Source organism: Anabrus simplex, chromosome 2 (assembly GCF_040414725.1).
Source record: "Anabrus simplex isolate iqAnaSimp1 chromosome 2, ASM4041472v1, whole genome shotgun sequence".
Classification (NCBI taxonomy): Eukaryota; Metazoa; Arthropoda; class Insecta; order Orthoptera; family Tettigoniidae; genus Anabrus; species Anabrus simplex.
In genome coordinates this window covers 363377954-363398020 of record NC_090266.1, presented here as the reverse complement: position 1 = coordinate 363398020, position 20067 = coordinate 363377954, and the positions used below count along the sequence as shown (strand labels likewise).

The 20067-nt window shown below is 41.5% G+C and overlaps 1 protein-coding gene across 1 annotated transcript in view; it reads right to left on the bottom strand.

The window, feature by feature from the left end:
* The window catches only part of LOC136862832 (sarcospan), a 233893-nt gene that overhangs the window by 57595 nt on the left and 156231 nt on the right, over positions 1–20067 (bottom strand). The window contains exon 2 of the mRNA XM_067139100.2: positions 5512–5678. Coding sequence (XP_066995201.1) covers positions 5512–5678 — 167 coding nt within the window. The remainder of the gene's footprint in view (positions 1–5511; positions 5679–20067) is intronic.

The following is a 20067-nucleotide window of genomic DNA, read 5'->3' as shown; positions in this document are numbered from 1 at the left end:
TTCTGTTGGTCGATTCCATAGTAAGAAGAAAATACCATACATACATACATACATAATCATTATAGAGCGTTATGCCTTTCAGCGTTCGGTCTGCAAACCTCTGTGAATTTACTAAACATCGCTATAATCCTCTATTTGCAACTAGTGCTGTGGCCTCATTTAGTTCTATACCTCTTATCTTTAAATCGTTTGAAACTGAGTCTAACCATCGTCGTCTTGGTCTCCCTCTACTTCTCTTACCCTCCATAGCAGAGTCCATTATTATCCTAGGTAACCTATCTTTCTCCACTCGCCTCACATGACCCCACCACCGAAGCCGGTTTATGCGTACAGCTTCATCCATCGAGTTTACTCCTAACTTAGCCTTTATCTCCTCATTCCGAGTACCCTTCTGCCATTGTTCCCACCTGTTTTTTACCAGCAATCATTCTCGCTACTTTCATGTCTGTTACTTCTAACTTATGAATAAGATATCCTGAGTCCACCCACCTTTCGCTCCCGTAAAGCAAAGTTGGTCTGAAAACAGGCCGATGTAAAGATAGTTTCGTCCGGGAGCTTACAGAATGCTGTTGATCGCAACTGCGAGCTCATTGCATTAGCTTACAATTTTTATTTTTTATTTTTTTTATTTTTATTTTCCGTCATGTATGTACGCGCATCACGAGAAAATGGCTGAACAGAATGTAATGAAAATCGGTGTGTAAAGTCGGGGAATAAGACACTGTACTTTAAGCTATAAATAATTTTATTCACGCTGGGTGAAATGGTAGGTATTTTTTACAATTTGTTTCACAACGCACCGACACACAGGTTTTATGGCGACGATGGGATAAGAAAGGTGTAGGAGTTAGTAAAAAGCGGCCATAGCCTTAACTAAGGTACAGCCCTCGCATCTGCCTGGTGTCAAAATGGGAAACCACGGAAAACCATCTTCAGGGCAGTTCGAACCCAATATCTCCCGAATGCAAGCTCACAGCTGCGCGACAATAACCGCACGGTCAACTCGCTCAGTGAAATGGTAGTTTAAGGGAAGGCCTAAAATTTAATTTAATTTAAATATTCATATTATTAGTGGTCTTATCCATAAATACCACACAACAATAGTTGTAGAGAATACAATTTTTGATCCTTTATGTCTTGTACAGTTTTACCGTACCGACTATGATACCAGAGATATTCATCAATTTAGACTTTTGTTGCTTAGTCCGTATCAACGTCGAACATCGCTAACATGGACAAATTGTTCAATCGTGTTAACTGACGATGATCGTAGTTTTTGTCGTAACACAAGGTGAAAGCCGTGCGGCCATCGGTCCATATCGACAAGGAAAATGGTAATGATTAATATAAAAATAAAGAAGAATTCGTGAAGGAACGATCGCTTCAAGAATGAGACAAGAGGGAGTCATGAAAGGAGGAAGGACGACTCTCGTTAGATTGGATACCAAAATATCACAGAATTGAAGGTCTACTATATCGAAAACCCATAAAATTGATCAACATTAGCATTACGTTGATTATTGTTTTCTGCGATGTGCTGTGTATCTTCTGCTGCCATTCATCCCCGATAGATGGGATTACTGCTACGTCCCCAGTAGAAAATGGCAGATGAGTGTTACCGCTGTCTATGGCCGGGTAATTACAGCTCTGGAACTTCGTACTCTTAGAATGCCAGCATAGTGTAGTTCGTGAAAATTGAGAAACTGTGCCGTTCTTAATTTGATCGAGCATTTAATATAACATTACTTTTAATGCGACATTCCATTCGGTTAATACTGTAATTTGACAAAGATACTGACGTCATTATAATGAACTACACCGAGTTTTTAATATTTGTCTGTATCTCTCACAGCCTCGTGGGAAAGTGGATGGGTGGATTTTAATGAAACTTGGTGTTTCAGTTTAGAATAAGGTCGAGCACGATCGCAACCATCAGTTATCAGAAAATTCACCAGGAGGCGGTCCTGCAGAAAGCGCCGAAAGCATAAAACTCTATATAACTCTTTCACGTTTGGTTTTACATTAAAATATCTCATGGCGAATTTTGGTCCTATACCTTTTCCCAAAAACAGTGAAAAATAAGGGGAATGTCAGTGGCAGTCGTGTGAAAGTTTAAGTCCAAGTGCCGGCAACTAGCTCTACAGACTGTGAAGAGCGTTGCAATGGATATCGTTCCGGAAACGTTTTAGAAGGTTTTATACATCTGACAGTATTTTTAGCCTATATTAACCCGATACATGGCTTTTTATGCCGGACGGAAGAGATCAAATCAAGATCAGCAATAATGAAGGTAAACAATCAACGGAAACAGAACAAGGAAGCAAGTACGTCACGACAAGACACTGACATGGAAAGGCTTGCCCACTGAGTCATAATGTGAGGGGTGAACAAAAATGTCGTCATATACATGCTGAGCGATTGTCCCGTCAGCGGCGGGTACTACAGCTAGTAATATAATACACTATAACCTTTCGCTCAGTCACAGCCTTTCTGATTCTTAACATTCCCCCAAGTTGCTACAACAAATTTTAGCGATATGTTTTGAGAACATACTGTTCTTCTCGGAACCGTTTTACACGATATCGATACGGAGGCCAATTATTCCATATGTATTCCAATAATAAAACATCAATATCGATCATCACTCAAAATAATTCTGTAACGATTGTGAAAAACCGGGTAAGTGACAATGTACTTCCTAACCATTATTTTCCTTAAGACTGGTCACGCCTCTCAGCCACGTTAACGAATGCAGTCTATCAGAACAATTGTCGTTGTGTTCATTTTCATATGCGTGTGTGTACAGGAATATGAACCGTACATACCTTGTAGCATAGGCCTGCTGCAGAAATGTATGCATGATTCCCTCCTACAGTACATCGTATAATGCATGTTAGTTACCGCTTCAAGCAATGCAGCCACTGTTGCGGTTCGGAATGTGGTGGACGAAGATCAACGCGTCACCATTGATGAGATAATGAATCGACTGCCTCTTGGTATGGAAATTGAACGCTCCGCTCTTGTGACAATTCTGTCAGATGACTCGCAGTATTGAAAAGTCTGTGCAAGATGGCTCCCACGTTTGAGTACTGATGCTTACATGCAAGAACGGATCGAGGCGGCCCCAGCTTTTTTTCTTCATATGTTTCAAAGAGGGGGAGACCAAATGTTCTCCCGCATTGTCACTGGAGATGAAAGCTGGGTGCATCATTCAACTCCAGGAACAAAATGACAAAGCATGGTATGGAAGAAACTTGGCGGACGTGCACCAAAAAAATCCAAGACCTCAGTCTCTGCGGATTACCCGTAAGTTATGGCTACTGTCTTTTGGGACTTTAATGACGTTCTATTGGTTGAGTACCTGTCCCGACACACTACAGTCACAGCTGAGAGGTACTGCACGGTTATTACGAATCTCAGAGCTGCAATCAATCGAAAACGTCCTGGTCTTCTGTCTCGGAAAGTGTTGCGCTTTCATGACAACGCACGCCGCCCCCATTCAGCTCAAAAGATCCAGGATTTGCTGCAGAACATCAAACGGGACCCTTTTCCCCATCCACCTTATTCTCCGGATCTTGCCCCGAGTGATTTCCATCTCTTTCCACAACTCAAGTTGCAACTTGGAGGCAGCGGTTTGCGACTGATGAAGAGGTGGAAGCGGATGTGAACCGCTGGCTACGGAGACAGGACCCAACCTGATATGACGAAGGTATCAAAAAACTGCTGCTAAGATAACAAAAGTGTTTAGACAGAAATGGTTTCTATGTGGAGAAGTAGTATATGAGTTGGAGAATGAAAATAAAATATTTCACAAGTGTAAATAACCCGCTTGTACTCTTTTTTAAATAGGGAAACTTATTTATCGGATGGCCCTCGTATATGGATTAATAGCCGATTATACTGAAGCACCAGCCTACTGCTAGAAACAACCGTAAACCAAGAACATATGCAACAAACCAATTCTAACCTCCGTTTGTATCAGCTGACTAATGAACGAATATTATGAGTGAAGACATTTCATTATAGCTGGGCGCACGAGAGTTGGAGTCTGACATTTGAGCGGCTAAAGCAATAACTACGAGGTATGCTGCGTTGTCATAGTTACCTCCATCTGCGGCATATCACCCTTTTATGCAGGCTGAATATTTAATCAAATATGTAGGCCTAATGCAATTCAATAAACTTTGACCTGTTCCCAAGCTCCTGCTAACAATTCTAGCATTTAAGACAGAGCACGTCATTGCCGATAAATATGAGACTTCATAATCAATAAACTGACAACAACCTCAACAAATGCACATGTTAAATAGAGAATAGAACTTAACAACTAGTCACTGATTAACTTACAAAAAATAAACTAACAAAGAAAATAATATTCAGGAAACAAACACGTAAATAATTACTAAACCAGCAACAACTAACACAATACCACTCCGATATCACAAAAGCGACTGAGAGCAAGCCAACTCACGTGGCGATAGCTACCATTAATGTGGCATCTCAGTTATCGTTGCCATAGCAACAGACCATTTTCGAGCAGCGTTAGTCAAGTTCTTCTCGCCGGTGGCGCTCAACGTCAGACTCCAACTCTCGTGGCAATACCACCAATAGAAGAAGGCCTATAGCAATACAAATACGATCCTCGTGTGACGTCATGCTGCTACGTCTGGCAGAGTGTTTTGAATGTAATTTTTGTTGGATGTGTGAAAAAGTGTAGTTTTTGACTAGTGCGTGTGAATTTATGTACTATACTTGGCGGTAGGCCTACCTATCATAGTAAAAGGCATAATGCCTCATAAGTGCAGTGTGTCGAATTGTAAGGGCAATTATTTAAACGGACCAAAAGTGAGAGTGTTCTCTTTCCCTCCTACTGAAGAACTGAGGTGAAAATGGATAAGAGCTATTCATAGGGAGGATTTTATTCCTACGAAACACTGTAGGGTATGTATAGTTTTGGTTTACTAAAGCCTTTTGACACGGAAATCGCATTAAGACATTACGAACAGCATAGTTTACGAACATGTGCGTTCACTTTTCAGTGTCATTGTCTTTTAGGTATGCGAACTTTATTTTAAAGATGATGAGATTGAAAGATCCACGAGCATGTTCGATGAAAAGAATGGGAGGTGATTCACTGCTCCTTTATCAAACCCCCGATTGGTGAAAGGTTAGTTCATCACCCCTAGATAAAGCACAATGATGTTTTAGGCATATTCTTTGTTTCTTAATAGAACGCCAGTTTCAGTACAACTGTATAACAACTAATTTTAAACATTTTAGATGCAGTTCCATCAAAGTTTCCAAACTGCCCTCAACATGCCCTCAATATCTCTCTGTAACCACTACTGCCTCTCGTGAAGATCCAGAAAACAGGCGGCGTAAAAATTCACCCCACTAAATCATCATAACGCCACTCTAAATTCTCAATCAAAACTGATTATTTGACTGGGCGCTAAAGTAAGATATAATCTTCCTAACTAAAACTGGGACGGTACAGCAAGGTGTACTCACTGGCGCGCCGCTCCAGTAAGGAATGTCCCGAAGCCGGAGGTTTGGTGCCCACAGCAGTAACCAAACAGCTAAAGTCGAAACAGCTAATCCCATCAACGTCTGCAGAGCTGCCAAAGCTGTTCCGAGCTTGTGATGCCGCAGTACAGGTGGTTGATACTTTCGAGGAACTGAAACAAGGCACACACAACATGTAAGGCCAGAAAAACACCAATATTCCCATGATAATACATATTCAATGAAAAATTTGACAGAGAGAACACCAGCAAAGCTATAAAATATATAAAATTGAGTGATGAACAGATTCAATAGTAGTCGGTGAAGCCAAATAGGGGACAGTTTTCTTTGTACCAAACCATGAAGCTAAATAAATGTTGAGTCAGTCTGCTTGGTGCTGCTATGAAATACGAACTCCTCCGTCTGAAGAATTTCGAGTCGCGTTAAATACGGCAGTGAACTGTTAATTCCAACGGTTTTCGTTATTTGTTTAACGGTGCATGGCCACAGACAGGTTTTATGGCGATGATGGAGTACGACAGAAGTAGGATTGAGAAGTTACGGCCTCAGCATTTGCCTGCTGTTATAAAAGGAAACCAAAGTAAACCATATTCGGGGCTGCCGACATTGGGGTTTGAACCCACAATCTCCCAAATGCAAGCTCACAGTTACCTGACCCGAATTGCGTAGCTAATCGCTCGGTTAATCAGCACTAATTGCAACCAAGACCAATTCAGATTACAAGATCTTGGGATTAACCGCAATCTTTCCCAAATTCACTTTAACGTGTAAAGGGCGTGCGAGCTATACACGAGCGCTGTTTTCGGAGACGCTGAGGTGCCGGAAAGGAAACAATGCAAAAATTCACCCTGTTTTGCTCTCAGAAATTATGTACAGTATATAGCATGCTGTGTTGTGTACTACGGACGATGTACGTAGCTAACCTGTAATCTAATGACAATGACAATAATAGTTGCTTTCAGAAGACGTTAAATACTGTAAAATGCGTTAGCTGGAAAATGAAACTCGATTCCAGAACTGTCTGCAAAGATTGCTTACCACACGATGAAATGAAACTGTACAAGAAATATAGCCTGTAACTGAAGTTAGAATACTTACAGGTCTTTAAGACTGTAAGGTACATAATGGATTTCCGCCTACTGCACATCATGTAGAGAGTGGCATGAACCGTGACTCGAGAATGCACCTCGCATTCCCTTCCGGTCAGAAACAAAGAGTGGTACTCCCTGAATCTGCCTCATCGTGGTCATCTGTGTTATCAGGTGTATCTCATGGCAGTATCCTCAGTTCCCGATAGTTAGGCTTGTTAAAACTAATAGGTCGTAAGTTACAAGTTGTGAGGCCCTGAGGCAGCTATGTACTTAGGTCTAAACGAATAGAGTATATGATCCATCTTGCATAGTAGCTTTTGCCTCAGTTCCCGATAGTTAGGCTGGCAAAACTAATAGGTCATAAGTTACAAGTTGTGAGCACCTGAGGCAGCCCTCTACTTAGGTCCATACGAATACAGTGTAGCAGCCATCTTCCATAGCAGCCCTTGCCTCAGTTCTCGAATGTCAGGCTGATAAATCTAATCTATACTAATATATAAAAAGGTAAAGTTAGTTTGTATGTAATGGATAATCTCAGGAACTACTGGACCGATTCTAAAAATTATTTTACTAACGTAAATATCCCTTATCCCTGAGGGACATTGGCTGTATTTTATTTTCAAAATAATTCGAGGGGAGGGCATGGGGATATATCAAAATACTAGGCTAATATACGCGAAATATCGAATTTGTCGTACAAGGACGAGACAAAGCTCAATTTAAGCCTCTTGACGCAAAGAACAAAACTCGGTAGCCATACGGGCCCGAAACCCATGTTTTAATGCCCTAATACCAACCGTTATGGAGATATTGGGATCGCACTAACCCTGCTCTAGATATCGGATAAAGAAATGAACTGCCGTAACAATGGCAACGTCAGCTCCAGTATTTTTACACCAACGAGATTATCTACAATATATCACAAAAACCTAACATGTTACAGACATAAAAATTGTTATTTGGAATCTCCTTTAAAAATAAATAAACACACTTTTTTGGAAAATTCACATAAGGGGTGAAGTAATAAGAAACGCGGGTGAATTTTAAAATGAGTATCTTCTTCTTCTACCGCTTTTCTCACACCTGTGGGGTAGCGGGTGCGAACTGTGTCGTACATGTGGATTTGACCATGTTTTACGGCTCGATGCCCTTTCTGACGCTAAGCCCATGTGTAGGGATGCAATTACTATTGCGTGTTCCTATTGTGGTTAGTAATGTGGTGTGTTGAGTGTATATGAAGAGGATAGTGTTGGGACAAACACAAACAACCTGTCCCCGAGACAGGTGAATTAATCACACGCGATTAAAATCCCCGACCCAGCACGGAATCGAACCCTGAATCCTGTGAACCGAAAGACTCAACGCTGACCACTTATCCAAGGAGTGGGGCAGTTTTAAAATGATTATATATACAGTATATCTCATAAACTTAACATATTACAGACGTGAAAATTGGTATATGTAATCCCGTTTAAAAATAAACACGTACTTTTTGTTTTCGGAAAATCTACTTAAGCTGGAGGTCGAAAATAAGTAAAGAAGTAGTTGAATTCTCTTGATGAGGATACGTATATCTCAAAAACTAAGAAGTTAAAGACGTGAAATTTGGTATTTGGAATCTCCTTTAGAAATACAGAAACCCCCTTTTTTTTCTACTTAAAAGACGACTGCTTCTCACATGTAGAGTTCCATGTCGCATGTTCCAGATTTAGCTCTGCCAGTAGCCTGGTCATCCTAGCCCCAAAAGGTAATGCCACAAACGTGCTTTACAAAGAGGTTCTGGGGTAAATGAAATGCAATTTTTCGGTGAATTTTTATACTTTAGGGATTTTCAGAAAATGTCTTAGTGCAGTATTGAGGAACAATTAATTTTTATCAACTTAACAAATCCTCGCGAGTGAAGATGTGGGTAACAGCAAGTAGGTCATAAGTTACAAGTTGTGAGCCCCTGAGACAGCTCTCTAGTTAGGTTTGTACGAATAGAGTATAGCAGTCATATTGCATAGTAGCCTTTGCCTCAAATCTCGAATGTCAGGCTGATGAAACTAATAGGTTACAAGTTGTGGGTCCCTGAGGTAGCTCTGTAGAGCTAGGCCTATGAGAACAATGTATCATAATTAGCTTCTGATCCATCTCCTTAAAGTATGTATCATATAACCAATGTATAGAGGCCATCTTGCCTCGTGGGCCCTAGCACTAGGAAGTTGCACGCGACCGCCATCTTGCGCAGTAGTCCCTAGGTCATCTCCTTAAGTCCTATGTATACCGCCTATCCTGCCCTGAGCCAGCTTTCTCCATAAGGGCCTATATATATTCTCCCGTCACCGAGAGAACCGAACCTGATGTAAACAAAGAAAAATGTGTATCCGTATGTATCCATCCGCGGTCTAAACGCTGATTGGAGAATCACTGGGCTACTCCCGGACACATGGCAGGAACCACGTGGGCAGTCTTGAAACTGTCGTTACTTCGCTTGATAGCGGCGATTACATCAGGATTAGCTCTACATAGACTGTTGCCGGATACAAGTGACGTCAACATGTACAGTAGTTGACAGGCAATTGTGATGCGGACTACGGCACAAATTATACTCACTGTCCGCGAAAAATAAACAACAATGAATGATAAATGGCATCTCGATATTTAACATATCAGAAAAGAAAGGTAGATTTGAATTTATGGCCGAAAAGTAAATACGTAATAAATCAATCATAAAAGCGCATATAAGTAAAAATTCACGCATTTAATATTCTAATCAAGTAAAATTCTAGCGAGGAACTTAGAACTTAGAAGAGGCAATGTTAAAACAATAAAATGTACAGTACTGGTACTTTACCTAATCAAAATATGATAAAGGACGAACGCCTTCCAAGTAAGCGCTTCTTCGATTTCCCAGGTGTTCTTACCAATCCTTGGTGCAGTCGTTCGCTGCGCGCGGTATTAATGCTCCACTCCGAAACAAAATTGAACTTGGATGTCAGCTTCGCAAATCCTTTAAAGCTAAAGTTGGGTATTTGTTACAAAATTTATGAAACAAATTCAATGCAATTGCCTTCTCGCCACTTTTCAAAGGTTTCCCTTTGCGATGTTTAACGAACTCAACTCGGTGATCCAAATTGCACAAGAACAAGAGTAATGTCTCGCTCACTCACTCACGCACTGTACTGCTTGCTTCCCAAGCTCATAGCTTAACAAAATGGCCGGTCAAGCATGAGCGAATGCGTCCCTTGTGCTCTTCAATTTGAAATGCTTGTTTATATTAAATAACATTGAATACAAATAGTTTTTTTTTTTGTGTATTTCTCTGACTTAAATTATTTGAGGAATTATATTTCGGACATTTTGCATCTAGGATCGCATTAGGCATAATGTGGCTAACGTACTAGTTTCATTTCTCCGCGTAGGTGTCCCGCGGCAGCACTAACCAATAAACGTTAACCCAAGCACGTGTTTATGTTTACAACACGACTGGGTCTCTGGGTGAAATCTGTATAGCCGCCATCTTGCGCATTTGCCCCTGGTGTGGTTCCCAGGAGTTAGTCTCATAAGAGTCTGTGTATAGCGGCCATCTTGCCCATTAGACCCTCGGCCACCTCTGTCTTAATATCACTACTGCCAATCCCTAGCTCCCCTTCCCTTAAGCGAATATTTGCCCCAATTTATCCTCTTGAGTTCCAACTTTATCTTTATATTGTGATCTTTCCTGCTTTTAAAGACACCGCTCAAACTTATTTGTCTACTAATGTCATTCCACGCCATCTCTCCGCTGACAGCTCGGAACATACCACTTAGTCCAGCAGCTCGTCTTCTTTCTCCCAAGTCATCCCAGCCCAAACTTTACAACATTGTTTGCAACGCTACTCTTTTGTCGGAAATCACTCAGAACAAATCGAGCTACTTTTCTTTGGATTTTTTCTAGTTCTTGAATCAAGTAATCCTGGTGAGGGTCCCATACACTGGAACCATACTCTAGTTGGGGTCTCACCAGAGACAAATATGCTCTCTCCTTTACATCCTTACTACAACCCCTAAACACCCTCATAACCATGTGCAGAGATCTGTACCCTTTATTTACAATCCCATTTATGTGATTACCCCAATGAAGATCCTTCCTTATATTAACACCTAGATACTTACAATGATCCCCAAAAGGAACTTTCACCCTATCAACGCAGTAATTAAAACTGAGAGGACTTTTCCTATTTGTGAAACTCACAACCTGATTTTTAACCCCGTTTATCACCATACCATTTCCTGCTGTGCATCTCACAACATTACCGAGGTCATTTTGCAGTTGCTCACAATCTTGTAACTTCTATATTACTCTATACAGAATAACATCATCTGCAAGAACCCTTATCCCCGATTCCACTTCTTTACTCATATCATTTATATGTATAAGAAAACAAAGTTCCAATAATACTGCCTCGAGGAATTCTCCTCATAATTATTACAGAATCAGATAAAGCTTCGCCTACTCTAATTCTCTGAGATCTAATTTTCTAGAAATATAGCAACCCATTCAGTCACTCTTTTGTCTAGTCCAATTGCACTCCTTTTGTTTTAGTAGTCTCCCATAATTCACCCTATAGAATGCTTTAGACAGGTAAATCGCAATACAGTCCATTTGACCTCCTGAATCCAAGATACTTGCTATATCTTGCTGGAATCCTAAAAGCTGAGTTTCAGTGGAATAACCTTTCCTAAACACGAACTGCCTTCTATCGAACCAGTTATTAATTTCGCAAACATGTCTAATATAATCAGAAAGAATGCTTTCCCAAAGCTTACATGCAATGCATGTCAAACTTGCCTGTAATTTTCAGCTTTATGTCTATCGCCATTTCCTTTATACGCACGGTCTACTATAGCAACTCGCTATTCATTTGATATAGCTCCTTCATGCAAACAATAATCCAATAAGTACTTCAGATATGTTACTATATCCCAACCCATTGTCTTTAGTATATCCCCAGAAATCTTATCAATTGCAGCCGCTATTATTCGCAATTGTCATGCTTTTTCATTTTGTGGCGCTCTAAAAGGGAGGGATAGAGGAGAAGTACTTCTCTCTTGTGAATTCCTCTTTCACAGACAATGATCTCTCGTGGGCTAATTGCGTTGGAATATTGTATGTACGGAGCCCCTGCATTTACTGGGACTAGAAAGGATTCAGAACAAGAGTGTGTGCTGTTAATTCATTTGCAACATTGACATTCGTATGACTTTCGCTTTCAAATGTTAACAATATACTAACTGAACTAATCAGAATGAATACAGATGTGGATTGACAAGGAACTAATTAGTGAAGTTTCTGAAGTAAATTGAGTCAGTTCCTTCATCCCCAGATTACTGAACAGGCAACCAATAAGACATTCGAATTACCAGGGTTGTCATATTTTTTTTAGCATCAGAGCAATCTTTAAGTAATTATAACACAGGATCATATTCCACAAATGTATTGAAATTTCGTTTGGTTTAAGAAAACTTTAGTTTTAGTCTCAGTAAATTTTCTGAATTTACTCTGTTCGTGGACAATCACATACAAACGTGCACTTTTTCAGTTGCATTGAATATACTGGTCATCATTTCATTATTACCATTTATTACTTTTTCATTTTTAACTAGCGTCATTTGCTGTCACATGCCACTTATTATTATTATTATTATTATTATTATTATTATTATTATTATTATTATTATTATTATTATTATTATTATTATTATTAACCGAGAATTTTGTGAGCCGGTTTTTTGTTCAATTGATAGGGAAATGAGAAAAGGGGGCGTAAGAAATTTTATGTTCCAGAAGACGGGTTTACGGAGGACTGTTATAGACAATTCAACACTAGCCATGCTCCGAATGTCATTAGTTGGCACCACCAATACACTAGCAGCTCCCATATTGTCACAGCTACGGACGAGACTGGGTCTACGGTGGAAGCTACACTTTGATCTGGTCTTTGTCAAGATACGGATGCATAAGTACTGCATCCAACACGAAATGACAATAGGCGGTAATTTGGCTATATACAATTTGAATTTCGGGAAATTTATCATTAAATTGCTTGTCAGGGGATATGTGTTAATACGTATGAATAATAAATGAAGACTCCCGTTCAATAGTGCATTTGAACATCATAGTAAACTTGGCGAAGTGTCTAAGCTGAGGACAGAACTGCAGCTACGAAACACATCGTGCGCGTGTGAACTACAGTATATCGCACTCGGAGAGTTACTGTGGACCACGGCCGACTTGATGCGTCGCTCTAGCTAGCTCCTTACCGGCCTTGACAATCGGGTCCACGCACTGTAATCGGAGTAGTTACACAACGCGACACGTGGCGCTGGCGGCCGACCTATTTGCGGTAGAAATGCATACTTCTTTATGGAAAATATATTGACTTTGGTTGCCGATTTATCGTAATTTAGAGCTATGGAGAATATTACATGGGTTAATACTGTTAAAATGATTAATCTTAAAGGTTATTTTCGTTGATATTTGCCAAAATGATGTCGTGAAATGAAACTGGGGGGAGATGACTTAGTCCAGCTGACGTTCTGATATTGACTCTGCCGATGTATCTTAATTTAGGGAATAAAATAGTATGTTACATTGACTAATATTGTTAAAATGATTAATCCTAAAGGCTACTTTCATTGATATGTGCCAAAACAACGTCGTGAAATGAAACTGCGGAGGAAGGAGTAGTCCAACTGACGTTAATTGTGAGGAATAATAGTAATCGTTTTTATTATCATGGCATTTAGATACATAGCAGAACTTACCACAATGCTTTTGTCTTCTGATGTTAATATTGAGATTAAGAGTCATTGTTCAATTAGAGTTTTAAAATTCTTCAAGCGCTGCTCTCAGGAAGGGGGCTGGACAAAACATAAGAGTCTTACTTTTTCCATATTCGTCGTATGCAGAACATAAATATTTTGACTCAAACATGTTTAAATGTTAATTTCAATATATATAGTTTCAGATTACATTTCATTCATACCTTTCACTAGAATATTAAATACCGGGCAAGCTGGCCATGCTAAATTCAGAAAATAAATTTTACTTGAAATGTAGTAGGGTGGAACAAGTTGGCCACGCGGCGTGGAGCTGTGAGCTGTGAGCTTGCATCCGGGAGATAGTGGGTTCGAACCCCACTGTCGGCAGCTCTGGAGATGGTTTCCCGTGGTTTCCCATTTTCACATCAGGCTGTACCTCAATTAAGGCCACGGCCGATTCCTTCCCACTTCTAGCCCTTTCCTATTCCACCGGCGTCATAAGACCTATCTGTATCGGTGCGACGTAAAACAAATAGCGAAAGAAGAAGAAGAATTTTAAATAAAAATTCAGTGAGAGAAAAGTATTTTGAGTAAATAAAATGTAAACTGTTCTCTGCTCGATGGTGATGATGCTTGTTGTCTAAAGGGGCCTAACATCTAGGTCATCGGCCCCATTGCTCAGGTAACAACACTTCATAAGCTGGCCTTACCGTCATAGCAGTAGTGATTCTTACTTGACAATGTTTAAATGTTAAAGTTCAGATTATCTTGAACAAAAATGTGTTGTGTTGCTGTCAAATACGACACCGCCTAAAGGATTATTCTATGAAAGAAAATTCATGGGTAAAAATACCTGATTAGCGTGATTAGCGGCCACTCACGGAGGCCCGGATTCGATTCCTGGCCCTGCCACGAAATTTTAAAACTGGTACGAAGGCTGGAACGGGGTCCACTCAGCCTTGGGAGGTCAACTGTGTAGAGGGTGGTATCGATTCCCACCTCAGACATCCTCGAAGTGGTTTTCCATAGTTTCCCACTTCTCCACCAAGCAAATGCCGGGATGCTAACTAACTTAAGGCCATGGCTGCTTCCTTCCCTCTTCCTTGGATATGCCTTCCAATCTCCCCATCCCCGACACAAGCATAGAAGTTGCGGCCGCCTGGGCGAGGTACTGGTCATCCTTGCCAGTTGTATCCCCCGACCTGCAGTCTCACGCTCTAGGATACTACCCTTGAGGTGGTAGAGGTGGGATCCCTCACTGAGTCCGAGAGAAAAGCCAACGTTGGAGGGGTAAACAGAGTAAGAAAAGAGAAAGAAAGAACGAAGGTAAATACTAAGACGAGAGTGTTACCTGCTTTTAGCCACTTCGTAATTTTGTCCTGGTCTACAGAGAATTCGTGAAATGATAGTGTCCCTTTGCTTCTTTTTTCCTGTTCGGAATACAAAAACGGCACACAGCAGTATATATTTGAATATTTCCTAATACAGTTAAAGAAAAGCAAATCAACACACCATAAAAAACGAATTAGCACATAAATAAAAATCCTTGTTCAGGACGAAGTTACAGCGAGAAATCACTTTGTTCTTGTTTCCATAAAATTTCTGCTCGAAGTACGAAAAGATGCACAAGAATGTCTCAAATTCCAAGATTTGTAAACACAATTTAAAAAATATAATCACCACACTACACCATAAAAAATAAACTCACTAGCGCATAACTATCAGATTTTATTATCAAGCCAACAAGCACCTCATTGCGAACACATTGCCAACATTTACTGGAAATGCAGCAATTTGCGGTATACAGCTTCCTGTCAGTGGGTAGTAGGCCAGCGCTCCAGCGGCATTATGGTGAAACTTTCCAATTAGAGCTTTATGCTGGGCTTCACAAGCGATTGTCAAGGCCGGTATAAGGAGCGCAGCGAGGTATCCAGTCGGCCGTGCTGTGGACGGACGAAGTGCGACTGAAGCTCGTAAGAGCGCAGCCTAAGAGCTTGTATTTATGACATCAGAATTTGGAGTACAGTACACCAGAAGTGCACGACTATGGTTAAGACAACCGTTTATCTCATGCCAAGCTGTACAGTGGCCTACATATGAATGGGATATAACTGTACGGTAAATACTGAACGTCCGGTGAAGGGTAAAATGGTAATCAAAGAATAATTCAGTAACTGATTTCAGAGGCGAATCAGGGAGCAGTCATTTGAAAGGGGTGGGGGACTACGACCGTCAATCTTAGTGAGTAGGAAAACTTGGCAGGAGTAGTTCAGAACAATGGCGTATGCTGGGATCAAGACGTGGGCCACCAGTAGACTTATGTTACCCCTTTTCGATGGTTGGTTTAATGAAAGTCAAGCCTTCAGCGTTTTGAGCTGCAGGCAATAGCCAACAGAGAAGCCTGATGTGTTGTGAAAACTGCTTCACAAGCTACTGCCCTGGCCTCTGCTACTGCCCTGGCCTCTGCTACTGCCAATGCTCAACTCCTGATCAGTGGAGATGGTGGCCTAAGGTTTACCAAATTGAAGTCCGGCTTTGTGGCTAAATCGATAGAATGCTTGCGTTTGGTCCGATTGCCCTGGATCAATTTTCAGAATAAACCCCCTCATACTGTTAAATCCCCTGGCTTGGGGACTGGGTGTTTATGACGTCTTCACCCTTCATTTTATCCTCATTTGGACACCACCACGCCTATACAGATGCCATGCACTATTATTATTATTATTATTATTATTATTATTATTATTATTATTATTATTATTATTATTATTATTATTATTATTATTATATTATGTACGTATGGACCCAATGGATCAGGCAAAGCTCTAACGATTCTGTTTTCTGAGTCGCCAAACAGCTCTCATCCTTTCTCCGTGGATCCTTTTTCGTTCTTCTGTCCACTTTGCTCCAGTCTTCTTTTTCACTTCGTTCTCTGGTTGCACTTTCCATCCATTAAATTTTTTCCTATAGAGGTCTCTGTCCGCGGTGTCATTTGAGTTTATCTGGGCTTTTTCCAGATCCTTTTTCACTTCCAGTACCCATGGAATATTTTTTAGATGTTCTTAGTAGGTGATAATCTTGTGTCAGTCTACTTGCCGGCAGTCTGCGGACGTGCCCATAAAATTTCAGACGGCTTTTGCGGATGTCTGCTGCAATGTTGGTAAGCTCTTCTGTCACTTTGCGTGACCTCAGTCTATATCAATCTTCTGATTTTCGGGGGCCGAGAATTTTCCTCAGGATTCTTCTTTCTTCTTTTAAAATGTTTTATTATTAAATACAAATGCTGAAATTTACAGCGGTCGTACCCATCGTTCACAGGTTTATTAGCTTCCTCGGGAGATCAGTGTTGGTGTCCGACCCATGATCACGGGTTCGATTCCAACCAACAAAAAAGAACCTGAAAGACTGCATTCCATTTTAGCAAATCTACCTATAAAAATAAAACTATATTGCTCCTAAAACAGCAGCCCTGCAGTGTCTTCCTAAACGGAAGTGAAATACCAGGACTCTGTTACTAACATGATTAAGTCAGAAGTATGAGGTGAGGAAGTATATACGATGAGTAACGCAAGGTTGATAGTTAGCAGTGACGATCTGACGGACCGAAGCCTAGCACACCAATACCCCCCGGTCCCCGCTCCCACCCGATGTACAGCAGCAAGTCGCGTGGGTGAGTAGAGGGCAGAGGGACGAGAGTCTGGGCTGCGATATCATTCTCCGATGCCTAGCTCTCAGAAATACTTGTACTACGGGGTGCTATTAAGTGCAGCTGAGGTGGATAAGGGTTTGGGCCCACTGGACCCCACTAACTTCATGGAGATGGTAAAATACCAGCGGGTGGGGGATAGATATTCTGGGTAACTCTGGAGGAGGTCGCCGACGTTAGAAAACGGTAATTTTGTGCTTTTGCTGTCTTAGTAAGGGAGAAAAAACTTGCTCATGTGTGAGAGGTAATGGCTGAAACACTTCAGCATATGAATTATTCGTAACAGCTTCCTTAGTTTCCTTGAATGGCATGTTATGTTTGGCCGAAAACTCGTTTATCTCTAATCGTTTTTTATACTCGGGGCACTCCTTACTAAGGGCATTTTGTTGACCTTGACAATGTTAGCACTGAGGGTGAGACAGTGAGCAGGTGTTTGGAGCGTGTGACACACCACAGTTATTGCATCTACCTTGAGAGCGACAGTGTTTACTAATGTGTCCGAAGCGCAAGCAATTGTAGCAAATACGTACTGGAGCCTCATATGGAGAAACCTCACAACGTGCCCCATATATTGACACACTGTCTGGCAGAGTGTGAGAGTCAATGTAAAGCACACAAGTCCGTATTGGAACAGCAATTGAAATATTGTCCTTCAGTGTGCGCCTATACATACGACGGACTCGTCTGATTTTAACAGAAGAATCTATCACTTGTAATAGTTCGTCTTCCTCTATTTCTGTATGCACATCTCGAATGACGCCGTGTCGAGTTATTACGTGAGACGGAATGTAACCTTCTAAATGCTGTGAGGAAAAGAAAGTAGAACTAACGAACCAGTCTGCTGCTTGTGCTGAATGAAATTCGATTTTAAGACAGTTTTTCCCGATGGAAGAATATCTTTGATATTTGGACGTTGAGATGGACACACCCGATGAATCATGTTACCAAACGCCATCGGATATAGTTTACCTCTGTTACCTTCTTTCCCTTCCACATAGATGTAGTAAGGCCCTGCAGACTCAATGTGGTACCGGTTAGCTTTATTATCATATGCACTGTGCCGAGGCGGTGCTCCGCTATTTTGAGGAGGAAGCACGGCTAGTACCGCATTCAAGTCAGAAACACTATCACCTTGACTAGAAGCTGAGCTAGACCCTGAATCACTGGGAGGATATATCTGTTGTAAAATATTACCTGTAGCATTTTCTGGTGTAACTGCTTGTTTCTTATCGATGTTACCTGAAGGTTCTTCTAATGCTCGCTTGTTTGCCGCCACAACAGATGGAAAACTCGCCTCCATATTACAGGTGGTGGATTTAGAACCTCCAGAGCACTCCCGACGCTATGAGATACCTGCTGTATACTGTTCGGTATGAGCACATTAGACGGTGATACTGGGGGAGAACCGCCCTCCCCATATAGGCCCTCTTCCATAGCACTAACTGCTAATTAAAATTCAAGGTATGTCATTAGGCTACACACTAGTAGACGTAGTCACTGAAAGGCACGAATAAATGTGCACACTACCGGGCGAGTTGGCCGTGCGCGTTGAGGCGCGCGGCTGTGAGCTTGCATCCGGGAGATAGTAGGTTCGAATCCCACTATCGGCAGCCCTGAAGGTGGTTTTCCGTGGTTTCCCATTTTCACACCAGGCAAATGCCGGGGCTGTACCTTAATTAAGGCCACGGCCGCTTCCTTCCAACTTCTAGACCTTTCCTATCCCATCGTCGCCATAAGACCTATCTGTGTCGGAGCGACGTAAAGCCCCTAGCAAAAAAAATGTGCACACTACTACTAAGTCCGTACTGCCGTACGATTAGTGAGCGTGAGTCACACGGAGCGAACACACGAGCAACTGCACGCCACGAAGGTTACGAACACACTGGTGAGAGAGAAGATAAGAACAGTCCATATGGCCTGTCTAGATTTGAAATGGACATTTGACTGGATCCCTCATGAACTGATCTGGTTGATGATGATGATGTTTGTTGTTTAAAGGGGCCTAACAGCCAGGTCATCGGCCCCTAATGGTACGAGGTGTAACGAAATGAAAATTAAAACTTCGAAATGTATCCACTGGCTAGAATGTAAAACGAATGGTGATGAGAAAATGACTGTTAAACAAAAACAATCAAGTGGATCCAATTCACAATGTCTTAATATCTGGGATGATACTTATTATCTAAAGCAGTCCAAAGCCAAGGTCCCCGGCCCCTCACAATGGTACTAATCAGTAGTAAAACAGAACCATGGTGTTCCTCCTACAGTGGTACTAATCACAGGCAACGTAGACTCATGGTGTTTCTCGCATGGTGGTACGAATCACAGGTAATGTAAGCCCATGGTATGTCACACACAATGGCACCACTCGCAGGTAGCACAAACCCATGGCGTTTCGCACATAATGACACCACCCACAAGCAACGCAGATCCATGGTGCTCCTCACCTAGGTGTTCTAATCACGGGCGCCGCTGTTCCCGTGGTGTTTCTCACATAGTCATACTAACCGCATACAACGTAGACAAATGGTGTTGCACATAAAGTGGTACTACTCATAGGTAACGCAGACCATACCGAACACAGTGGAATAGACCAATGGAATACACATTACAACCTCTTTCACAAGCAACACTCAAACCCATAATGTTCCTCACAGAATGGCACTGTTCCTTTATAATGTACACCCTCACAAGGTGGTACTAGTCGCAAGTAAAGTGGACCTATGGTGTTCCGTACGTAATGGTCCTAATCACAAGTAATCTCATGGTTCTAATGTTATCATTCCCTGGTCGCCCCTTTTAGTCATCTTTTACGACAGGCAGGGGGTAGAGATAGAGGGAAGAAGGAAAAAGAAGAGATCCGACACTTCGAATGCTCTAATACCGTCGGGGTGGGGAAAGAACAAGAGTTGACCAAGGGAAGACGGACAGGATAGATGAAAGTGAGGAGCCTGGCAC